The following is a 12,464-nucleotide window of genomic DNA, read 5'->3' as shown; positions in this document are numbered from 1 at the left end:
GATTACTCCATTCAAGCTTACTTGGTTATTGGCATATATCCTTGAACTGATTTCTTTGTTAATTTATTTTATTTGTAGGCTCAATCGGAATACGGAACAAGAGTCAAATGAATAGAACCTAGTTTTCTTTTCGGAAAAAAAAATCTAAATGTAGTTAATTGATTCGTGATATCAAAAGTGTTCATACACTTGTGAACAAATTTGGCTTGATTCCCTTTCTTCTATATTGTCAGTCCAACCTAAACTAACTTGATTTGATTGAGTCATATCAAGTTTATCAAGCTCATTAGCCTATGAACTCAATCTTTTTGAGGATGGTGATAAAGTTTTTTTTAATACATTATTCAATATCCAATACCATCAAATTAGATTTGAGTATTGTTAAATTCAAATATTAAATCCATATGAAAATAGCTCTCTTAGAAGCTCTTTTGCATTTATATAAATTCCAACTCGAGATCACATACTTAAGCCACCATAATTCCTTTCACTAGGATTAATGCTTCTTAGTGATAATCGTAAAGTTATATGGATTACTCCTTTGAAGCTTTCGTGGCCATTGGCATGTATCAATTAATTGATTTCTTTGATAATTTGCTTTGTTCATGGACTAAATCGGACTCTGGAATGGCAGACAAATCTCAAGAAATAATTATCTGAATCTAGCTGAATTTGTTAATTGATATGCTGAATGTTCATATACTTGTGAATAATTTGGCTTGATTTTCCTTTTCTACTGCCAGCCAACCTAACCCAACTCGATTCGATTGGGTAGTTTATCAAAGATTATAAGCCTATGAAATCAAAATCTTGTTGAGAGAATGATTTTTAATACATTATTTAGTATTAAGTACTATTGAATCAGATTCAAATATTATCAAGTTTAAGCATTGGTCGGCCTATATGAGAGTAGCTTTCCCAAATGTATCTTTTGCATTCATATGGATGCAAATCCAGATCCCATTCATATGCGACCATAACTCTTTATTGACATTTGTTGGTGATGATGATAAAGTTTCTCAGATTAGTCCATTAATTGAAGCTTTAACTGGCTATTGGCATATATCCCTTAATTGATTTCTTCGTTAATTTAGTTTGTTAATGAACTTAATCGGAATATGAAACTAGAGTCAGATGAATAGAACCTTGTTTACTCTTCAAGAAATAATTATCTGAATATGGCTAAATTTGTTAATTAATTACGTGATATCATAAGTGTTCATGTAGTTGTAAATAAATATGATTTTATTTTTTGCTTGATTTCCTCCCTTCTTTATTGCCAATCTAACCTAACCCAACTTGATTTGACTGGGTCAATTAGGGTTTACTAGGAAGCTTATCCTCTTCTCATCCCACTCTCTCTTTTTCCCCTCTTCATCCTATCTCTACCCTTGGATAAAGGATAAATGATTTAGATCTAATTGTTTTATAAAATGATTATTCTAATATTGCATTAAAAAATAAATTTAAATTATTAAAATTTGACCTAGACAATTTATAACTGCAAGAAAATAAATAAAAGATTTTAATTATAAAAAAATTAGTCACAGTTTAGAATAGTAAAGCTGTACAGGTAAAATTTTAGCGCTTTAAATTTATTTATTAATTATATGATATTATAATAATTATTTTATAAAATAATTAAATTTGAACCATATATTTTATCATTTAAAAGTAGAGATGGGATTAGGGGAAGAAAAAGGAAGAGGACAAGGAGAAGATTTGGACCGGTTTACCAAGCTTATTAGCCTTTGAGCTCAATCTTATCGAGGATAATGGTAATTGAGAAAGTTTTTTAATATGTTATCTACTATTCAATACTTTCAAGTCCACATGGATATAATTATTTTTTTTATTATTATTTGCATGAACTCAAACTATAAACGTTTATTTAAGCAGTCATAGCCCTAGGACTGAAACTAATGTTTGTTGGTGATAATGATGAAGTTATATAGATTACTGTTGAAGCTTAATTACGTGGCTATGGGCATACATATCTTTGAATTGACTACTTTGTTGATTTACTTTTTTCATGAATTTAATTAGAATCCGTAATTAGAACCAGAGGAACAGAACATGACTTACTCTTCCAGAAATAATCATCCGAATCTATCTAAATTTGTTAATTGATTCCGTGATATCAAAAGTATTCATGTAACTGAATAAATTACTGAATGTATAAAACGATTCCAGGATACCATAAAATGTAACAAATTCTTAGTGATCATAAAAAACAACACCAATACATATTTGAATCATTGAAACAAAAATAAATTTACCCAAAATTCAACTTTACAACAATTTTGTCAGCAAAATATCTTAATATGCCATCAGCCCTGGCCTATAAAAAGAAACTATATCCATCCCCGAAATACGCACATAGGTGCAACGTTCTCTCAATGCCACCAAATCCTCTCCTCATCTTCACCCTGAAACCATGTCCAGCAACAATATTTGGGATCTGTATTCCGAGTTGTCAAACTATGGTGGTCGCCAATCCCAAGCAAGGCCTGTTATCAGAACTGAACAGGCTTCTTCAAACCGGCTTAATTACCATCCTTTCGTGAGAAATCATATCCGTCGATCCTCCATTCTTGACTGTCCTGTCTTGGGCGGAGAGGCTGCTTTGCGTCACTTGTATCACTACCTTGTTCTTCACTCTGAAGGACTCTTCTATGCTGGCTCACAGACGACACAGGCAACTCAGCAACGCCGAGCCACCGCTGCTATAAGGAGATTTCTGATTATGAGGAATAATAATGTGATATCGCCGCAGGAGGAGCTTGCAGTGATGTCTGCTCGGCTCACTAGAGCAACCGCTTTTGCTGCCGGCAGGTGTCATCCCTGCTCCGGCTCATCAGAACCGTCGAGCACCTTGACAAGAGCCGAATAACACAGTGGTTCGAAGGGTGAGAGAGCTAGTTATTCCAAATGCTGAAGAATCAGGTTCCTACTGACGACGACGACGACGACGACTCGGAGACAGATTTGATTCTGAAGCTCTGGATATAGGGTTTTCAGTTCTTTATTAATCTTGATGACGTTGTATTGTTGTGTTTGTGTTTGGGGTTTGGCGTGGTTATGCAGTTTCTATTAAGAACAAGGGCTACATAGTTTGATATAATCGCCCGAGGTTTCGAAAATAATTGTTGGATCACAATCTCATGCATGAATATAATGAAGTTTACAAGTTTCAGATGGTTGCCATTTTGTTGATCCCAGCTTGAGTTTTAAGCTTTTGTCGTGCTTGATGATATGAGGACAAGGATGATGAGATGACATCAATTCAGGGTACGTAAAACATTATATAAATATATAATAAATATATAGGAAGCCACGTTAATACAGTCATCATGAATTATTATTTGCAAATTCGGAATTAAAACAGAAACTTAAAAAGGGGCATTCCGAGAATCGAACTCGGGACCTCTCGCACCCAAAGCGAGAATCATACCACTAGACCAAATGCCCATCCGTTGGTATGCAAATTATCATATTATGAAATCTTCTATATCTCATCCATCGTCCATAAACACAGAAGATTACTTCTTCAATATTCAAATAAAAGAAAAAAAATTATAGTTTAAGAAAATTGATTAAATGTAATAATTATATTTGAAATAAAAAATTAATACATGTATCAGTATAAAATATAGACAATCCAACTTATTTTTTTCAGATTTTATGTAACATGTGAAATTCATAAGCAATTTAAATTGTTGAAGACAAGATAACATGAAAGAATAAGAATATGATTTGACAACAGGAAAGTAAAAAGTTGTATAATATTACACGCACGCAAGCACAACTTATTATAAATCAGAACACTATTTCACCGAGGGAGGCAAGAAAGATCATGAAAAAATAATTTTTATACAATACCTCATTTTTACCTAGTAAGGCTTGAGACATGTAGTACTGTAAACTTGACAGTACTACATCTGAATTCATAAAGGCACAATACTGCACTTGATATTTGTCAGTTGCCCAAACTAACACAGCAATCGGGCAAAAAAGCAAAATGTAGGATGGTTTTATCTTATATCCACTCACAAGTTATACCTTGTAAAGCGACTGTGTGATTTCATAAGGCATAGCCGCATAGGAAATAGTTAAATGCAGGGGGGCATAGAAAAGCAAATATACTAACTCATACACATGAATAACCCTTGCTAATCAGGAAACTATGCCGAGGAAGTAATTTTTGTATGAGAAGTTTATACCTAAATTTTATAGAGATAATAATAGAAAAACTTACAGACACAGTTAAATTCAAACTTTTTATCCTCAGAAGGTGCATATATGATTTCAAATCTAATAATGTGAATAATAGCTGGTAATATTTAAGCGAACGAGGCAAACAGTAAAGAGCTAGGATGTAATGGAAGCAAAATGGTTATTAGGAACTAAACTCCCATTAGAGTTTTGCCATTCAGAGTTTCAATATTAGTTCCTGATCCAGCAACCAATTTAGGAACTTTGGTTTTACAAGCCTTACAGATAGGAGATAGGCTTGTAAAACAAACTGCATAAGAGTGCAAGAATAGCTGTCTTAAATTTATGCACAATAGCAAGTAATTCTCATCAGTATAAACTTCCAAGGGCATTCAATTCTTCAAAATCTTCCTCAGGTGAAGCAAAATCCTCACCACGCACACAACCAGCATCTTTCATTAGTTCATTCAACCCATTCATCAAGGGGTAAATCTCAGAAGCACGAGGGTTGGAAGTATCCCCCACCGAAAAAGGAGCAAACTCATTGCCAACAGCAACGCAAGTACAACCAGGAGCCTTTCTCACACCCCAAATCCAATACATAGTAACCTGAATGATCAGGCTTCATCTTTAGCACTTTCCCTGCAGCCCATCCCCCATCTCTGTATTTCCATGATTTTTACAAGCTCCCAAAAGAGTGGCCCACATGGCAGCATGTTGGCTTGTAGGGCATCCCAGTTATAATTTTCTTTGCTTTGTTTGAAAGACCGGCTCTCCCAAATAGATTATCCATGCAGGCACCGTGCTCCGGGCAAGGACTTACCTAAAGACATCTGTCATCTGATTAAACGGCAATCCTCATTGGGCTAGAAGGCCTGAGTGACTACGAGCCGATACAAATGCAATCATTGTTATTTTATCAGGTTTAATCCCAACCCTGCACATCTCTTCAAATAGTTCTAGAGCAGTCTCTCCATCTCCCTTTATACCATAACCAGCAATCATAGAAGTATATGTGGCTTGATCTCTTGCATTCAGTGAATCAAACAGCCTTCTAGCTTCCAAGACTTTGCCAGACCTCGCATACATGTCCACAGGAGCATTCCTCAATAACAACCGGTCCTTAAAGTCCTCACGCTTCACGATGTAGCAATGAAATTCTTTTCCATGCTGTAGATTTGAAATGCGAGCATGAAGAGGAAGAATGCTTGCAATGGTCACATAACTAGGTTCAACCCCCTCACAGAATCTCTCTCTGAAAAGGAAGGACACTTCTTCATATCGATCCGCATTAGCATGTCCAGAAATCATCGCATTCCAAGTAATCACACCTTTTTCTTCTATTTTATGGAAGACCATATATGCATGCCTAAGGTCTCTACACCTAGTATACATAGTAATTAATGCACTTTTTTATGTTGTCAAACACATCGGAGCAAGTTCGGACTGCACATCCATGAATCTCCTTTCCTAATTTAAAGGCTCCTATGTGAGAGTATGCAGTTAATCCACTAACCATTGCCACAGAGTCCAAATGACAAACAGATGTTCTCATCTGAGAAATCAAACGAAGTGACCTCCTGAAATTGGTTGTTCGCAAGCACGCCCCAGCAATGGTGTTCCATGTGATTATACCCACTTCAATATTCTCCTTGCACATGCTTTCAAACAGCAGAAATGCGTCCTCCCACATATTCCTAGAGGCATAAATCCCAATCATAGAGTTCCATGAAATAGAATCTTTATCGGGCATACTATTAAACAAACCACGGGCAGCCTCCACTTTCCCAAATCGACCATACGTGGAGACCAACGCATTGTGCACAACCAAACTCCACTCCAGAGAGCTAGCTTTGATAGACTTGTGAACCTCCATGCCAGTAACACAAGCCTTAAGGACAGATGGATAAGTGAAATTGTCTGGTTTAACCTACTTATTCATCATTTTCTTATAGGCGGAAATAGCCTCTGAAAAAAGCCCATTTCTAACATAGGACGAGATGAGCAAATTCCAAGGTAAAGGGTCCAAACAACTAGTATTTTCAGTGGCAATGTGAGCATCGGCGAGAAGATTGACATTTGCATAAAATGTAATAAGCCGAGGAACCACAATGGGGTGTTGATCAAAACCGAGTGAAATAATCTGGGCATGAACTTGCTTAGCTTGTGACAATGATTTAAGGTTGATGCAAGATAAAAGAAGAGAGTTGATAGGATGTAATACAAGGTCGAAAGAACCAGAAGAAGATGGATGGCTCTGGATTTGAGAAAATACTTTGAATGCATTTGATAACTGATTCTGTCTTGCAAACTCTCTAAGCGATGCATGAAGAGAGCCAATCATAGATTCATCACTAGCAATGGTTTGTTTATCAACTTGGCAAGTGGGCTGTTTCCAAGATTTCGGTATGAACTTCTGAATTTGAGACAAGAATTGGCTTCTCGACACTGAAAACGACGTTGCAGACAGCATAAAATAGACATGTATGTTGTGAACATGAGGACCAAGAAACGACCACATGGCTTCATTAGTTTATTGATATAGTTTGGCAAATGAGTCCCCAGTCCAAATTCCAATACGAGGGATCAAAACATTCCAATGTAAGAGATGAGGGGAAGAAATTGGGCCGGGAAGCGACTATTGTTTACATTTAAGTTGCGTTTCGAACTGAAAGTTAAGACATTTTAACGAGAAAAAGGTGAACAGATGATGGTTGCAGCCACCACACCACAGTGCGACCTCGAATGAGGGAAGAGGACGGAGATAGGTGGTGATAGGTGCTGTTGCTGCAGAGAGAAGCCCGTCAGACGAAAAAAGGGGAAGATTCATTGACGAATAACGATTTCGGATTTAGGGATTGATTTTTTTTATTTTAATGAGTAACAGAACCATTTGTTATTTGGTCCAGTTGGCCCAAAAAAAATTTTACGTTCGGTTCATTGGGCTGGATCTAGTTTTCCTTACAAAATTTTTTTAAAAACAAATTAAAAATATTAATCCGGTAATTATAAATTTAAAAGTTTCAATTACAAATAAAAATTTAAATATTAAATATAAATTTTAGATTATAATAAAAAATTTTAATTATAATTTTTAAATTATTATTTATAACTTACTTTTAAAAAATTTTGCTGGAAAAAACTATCATTAATTCAAATTTTTAAAACTTTGCTGTCATTCTTATATTTTTTTTAGGCTTTAGTTTAGTCTCTAACTGCTAAGCCCTATAAAAATGACTGCGGCGAGCCGCTGAGATAGCTGAAAATTTTTAATTAATTTGACCAAAAACTTCTTATAAATCATGCCGTAGAATATTCCTCAAAAACTTCTACAGTTCATAACTCGTGTCTCGTATAAGGCTCACATTACATAAATAATGTATTGGATGCACAAGGATTGATTATTGCCATTTTTTTTAATTTCCATCCCCCTTGTCCAATGAGATATATTTGCCACGTCTGCGTATTTAAATTTCATGTTGGCAACCATCAAATACTCCAATATTAAAACCTCTTTTTTTTTTTACTTTTGTTAATTTTGATTTAACTGAAATTCAAACTCCACGATATTTTTGTTTCGGACACAACTTTAGTACTTTGAGAGAAGTCTGATAACTAGAAATCTCACTCATCAAATCTGTAAGCAATTGACTGGAGATTAATTTTGGTGCAGATTTAAACTAGTTCATAACATTTACTCCTCCGCTTAAAAAATATAAAATATTTTTGAGAGGTTATGTGTTTAAAAATATATGACATTTTTATTATTTCAAAATATAATCATTATCTTTTATTAAAAAAAAGTGTCCCTAATAAATAAATTATTTTATATTTATTTTAGATTGAAATATCATATTAAATAAGAATAAATATAAAAAGATAATTTTAGTTTAAATATAAGTAACTATTTTATTAAAAAATAAGATTCAGTTAAAAAATGTCTTATATTTTTTAAGAGCACATAATAATGTCATGCATAAAATTCTTACATAAACTCTGCTGTTTATTTATTATAAATGTTACGATAAAGTTAATCCTTTATATTAAACGTAACATTCGATAGTTTTGAGATCCAACGGCACATTCTGGGGCCTGTCGCGTATAGCAATCAAGTCTCGATCATCAGCTAGAAGGTAAGCTTTCAAGAATGCAACAATAGCCCCTCCAACGAACCTTCTCATAGGTTTCCTGGACTCTCCATTCTTACAAAGACAATATGAACCTTTGCCTATAATTCCCTTTGTTTCGTCGTCGAGCATGTCAAGATGACCATAGTTCCTTGCAACAAAGTGCCAAGAAGGTTTGGGACATTCGTCGAAGAAGTCCTCATGGTTCACACCTTTGGGTGCACAAGGAGGGAACAAAGGGTTTTTCTTGAGCTCACCTAAGCCTGATCCAATTACCAAGGAAGCCATATCAAAATCAAAAGAATGAGGTTTGTAAGTGAGAACTGGAGGTGGGGTTTGTTTTCCTCTGTCCATTCCATCAACCGGGTCTATGCCTATCAAGGCTGAGAACTTGAGATTTGTGGTGGTGTTTAGTTTCTTAAGACCAACAGCAAAGGCTGTTTTGCCTCCACGACTATGGCCTCCAAGTGCTAACTTGCTGCAATTTGGTTTTACATTTGGAGGAAGAAATTTTGACAGCCCTTCAGCTAGCCAATTTGTTATTGCAGCTGTAGAGCCAATCTCATTGCTTATGTCTGGTCCAGCCACTGTGTATAACTGTCATCACAGAACAAGAAACAACTATGTACGTTAGTGGATACAAGCCTCGTATATATGTACCTGAACACTCCATCATTTTGGGTTTTACTGTAATGTAACACGCCCGGTATTGAAATGAAATGAAATGCAAATAATCTGAATAAACTGTAAATCATGTAGGTTAGTTACTTTGTGTGCCATGTCTCCAGTAAATGCCTATGCAGTATAAAAAATAATTGAAGTAAACCAATCCAAAAAAATTGATTTCTGATATTCAATGGATTCAATCGAGATCCTCTGCAATCAATTTATCATTAAAAGAGAGCTCACTTTCCACCTTTAACTTATCTTCCCTTGTTTCTCCTTTTCTCTTCGATTATTTCAAGTATTCTGTCTCTCTCTGACTATATTATATAAAACCTCGTCTGGGCTCCTGTTTTTATGATTTGATTACTTAAATTATCTACAAAAGCACACAACAAATGAATTATTTGCTTGTCAACAAACACAGCTAATAAATTTCTCAAAAGCGCATCTAGCAGTGCCAACTACCAAAACAAGATACAAACACGCAATCCGTGAAACAAAAACAAGATATGATAGGGTTTTGATAAGTATCAGTAGTTCATAGGCCAAGGTGAAATGAGGACTAACCTGAGGAGCGACGACAATGAAGCCATGAGAAGCGATGTGGAGGATAAGCTGGGAGTAAAAGGAGTTGTAAAGAAGGTAGCCATGGAGGAACAAGAACAGGGGGAAATTTCCCGGTTCAAGAGGCGTTGCAATCAAAAGCGGTTTCGGAGGTGAAACTGCAAAAACAAGAAGAAAATACTGAAAAGGCTGGAACAACAAAGAAGATGAAACGTAATCGAGCATTTCAACAATCATAACGCTGCTAGTGGAACTAAAAATGAACAATATACAGTACAATTTACGGCCGAATCGACTCTTTGCAGTTGAGTGGTGAAATTTCCAGTTTCGAAGACATCGGCGAGAATGGGAGCGGACGAATGAGAGGGATGCATGAAGGCTGAAGCACACTCTGAAACTTTCTTACAAGCCAAGTTCTGCAGCTTGCACAATCAGATCACTCAACTTGTGTGGCACTTGCGTCTTCCGCGAGTCTTCTCACTTTCAATTGGTCATCATATCTTTGAGAAATAAGCTTGATATTTTTGCTGGACTTCACTCGTGGCAGGCCCAATTCATATGGGCCTGGGCACGTCGAAACATCTTTTTGTTAATAACTTTTGTACCAAAAATTAGTAATAACCATTGTTTTTTTTACCAAAAAATCATTGTTGTTTCAACATTTGAAAGTTAAGAAATTATTTTACTGTTTATTCAAATTGATTTAAAATTAAAATAAGCCTGAAATTTTTGAAAAATACGGATAATTGAGATCAAATCTAGAATGATTCCTGATAAATTTGTGTTTCTAGTGATTTAATAAAAAGAAAAAATAGTAATTAAAGACCACTAGAAAAAAGTTATATCAGTCAAAAATTAGTTATTGTTAAAATTTTTTAAAAAAAATTGAATGAATTTTTATTAATTTAAAATAAGTTATTATTAAAATATGAATAGATATTTATTGATAAAAGACTAACTTAAATTAATAAGTATCTATTCAAATTTTAATAATAAATAATTTGAGATATCATATAATGCTGCAACTCCATAGAAAAACCAAGCAATTACAAGGACAAATAATAATGATTAAACAGTGTAATCTCTCATATTAAATGTAAGAGCTAGTTGTAACACCCTCAAATTTACAAACTGATTTTTCGCAAATTATTAATTCAATAAATTATTTTTTATTGAACCCTTATCATACCCTTATCATGGTAGAAAAATTTCTATCATGATACATCCAATACAATATACCACAGGTCTTAAAATATTTCAAAAAAAAGCAATTAGAACTATGAGGGACAGACATAATCTTCATGGCATGATATTCAAATTAGATCATAAATCAAGAGGGACAGACATAATCCTCTTGGTCATATAAATACTTTTAATAAAAAGGATTAGAGTTTACATGTTTCACAAATAAGATATGTCCTAAATTGGCACAAGATACATTGTATAATCCAAATTAAGAGGCAACATAAAAGATGGTGTCTCATACACCAAAGTTATGCCTCTGGTACTTTCTCGGCCGGACTCTCTCCTGTAAAAATATTAACCACAGGGAATGAGACTTAAAAGTTCCAGTAACCAAAAATTAATATGTAATGATGCATGCGGATGTAACTAATCATGCGATTGCTAAGTGGGCACACAAAAACATTTAATCAAATAATATTTCCAAACAAACCGAACGAGTATTTAATTGCATGACTACACCTTATATCCTCCTTTCGCCATACTCAGACGCCAAATCACCCCGCCAAAGGTGAGTTGGACCAAGCGACACGCCACTCATTGGGTCCAATAAGGGCTTACCACGTGGTAATAATTAACCGAACAGAAATTTCCATTAACATCATACATTAAAATACCTTGACAAGTCATGCATCATTCAAATATTCAAACAGGAATATATCCGAACAATAATATCTCATCATAATAAATAAAAATAAATTTTTGACCCATTTGGCAATAATTTCAAACAAGTATATAACAGTATTTATTTTCAATAATTTATAATTTTCCAAACAACAAGTCAACACATAACCATTCACAAACACACTCATCACAACACATTAATAATGGTTACCTTGTGTCTTGAATGATAAGTTTCCCTTCACAACTCCTCTTTCACCACTATCCTTGTCAATATAATCTACATAATTATTTCACAATACTATATATTAATTTTACATTGAAATTAATAAAAAACTCTAAATTAAAGAGTCAGAAAGTCTTAGATCTAAAATCCATATTGACACTAATTTAAGATTTATGTCTCATTTAACTTTTCAAATTCTTTTCTAAAATTCTCGTACCCTAATAAACTATTTTTAAGCCTCAAATCACTTCTAGTATCACAATTTCATCCATCTATATTCTAAAAATTCATTCAAAAATAAATTAAAAATTTTAGAATTATCCTGAAGCCTCAAATCACATTTCTATAACCTAAAAAATACCTATTCATACTTAAATAAATATTTAATAATCAAAGGTTCATCCCTATATCTCAAATTCAACATAAATTCAACCATATAGATCTAAAGTTTAACTCAAAAATTCTTAAACATGAGTTTCAATCTCAAGAAAATATTCTATAATATTTATTATATCTCTAAGAACTTCAACCTATATTTTTTAATCCATCATATCATCAGATTAACTACCCTATAAAAAAATCCTAATCAAAATAGTTGCTCTATTCTACAAAATAATCATATTACTAGTAAGCCAATACTATTTAAAAAATAACTAAAAAATTAATTTTATAATTAAATAATTTTTTAAATGCTAATCTAAATAAGAAAGTTGGAACATACCTGAAGAAAAGAAAATAATCCTCCCTTGTGAGAAAACGCCGAGCAACGTGAGAGGAAGAGAGAAAAATAATATAAAAATGAG

General features: G+C 33.9%; 1 protein-coding gene, 1 non-coding gene and 1 pseudogene across 2 annotated transcripts; all 3 read right to left on the bottom strand.

Annotated features, from left to right (window-relative positions):
* Positions 1–3,399: 3,399 nt before the first annotated feature.
* On the bottom strand, positions 3,400–3,471 carry TRNAP-UGG (transfer RNA proline (anticodon UGG)). Its single transcript has one exon. It is a non-coding gene; the product is annotated as a tRNA-Pro (tRNA).
* A 972-nt stretch (positions 3,472–4,443) lies between these two features.
* On the bottom strand, positions 4,444–7,012 carry LOC129298138 (pentatricopeptide repeat-containing protein At1g71490-like; annotated as a pseudogene).
* A 1,185-nt stretch (positions 7,013–8,197) lies between these two features.
* Positions 8,198–10,035, bottom strand: LOC129298141 (chlorophyllase-2-like). The gene is made up of 3 exons (XM_054936546.1): positions 9,850–10,035; positions 9,576–9,730; positions 8,198–8,939 (listed from the first exon to the last, which is right to left on the bottom strand). Exons 1-3 carry the CDS (start codon positions 9,944–9,946, stop codon positions 8,259–8,261), a joined length of 933 nt encoding a protein of 310 aa, XP_054792521.1. The 5' UTR covers positions 9,947–10,035; the 3' UTR covers positions 8,198–8,258.
* Between the last annotated feature and the right edge of the window lie 2,429 nt (positions 10,036–12,464).

This window comes from Prosopis cineraria, unplaced genomic scaffold, assembly GCF_029017545.1.
Source record: "Prosopis cineraria cultivar Desert tree isolate PC_DT_omini unplaced genomic scaffold, ASM2901754v1 PC722, whole genome shotgun sequence".
Lineage (NCBI taxonomy): Eukaryota > Viridiplantae > Streptophyta > Magnoliopsida > Fabales > Fabaceae > Prosopis > Prosopis cineraria.
Note: the sequence above shows the minus strand (reverse complement) of the source record. Positions and strands in the feature narration are given on the sequence as shown.

Coding starts and splice junctions, on each gene's coding strand:
- LOC129298141 (XM_054936546.1), bottom strand. CDS start 9,946: ATGCATCCCTCTCATTCGTCCGCTCCCATTCTCGCCGATGTCTTCGAA. Junction 9,731..9,849: donor AGTCGATTCGGCCGTAAATT/GTACTGTATATT, acceptor TTGTTTTTGCAG/TTTCACCTCCGAAACCGCTT. Junction 8,940..9,575: donor TCATTGTCGTCGCTCCTCAG/GTTAGTCCTCAT, acceptor CTGTGATGACAG/TTATACACAGTGGCTGGACC.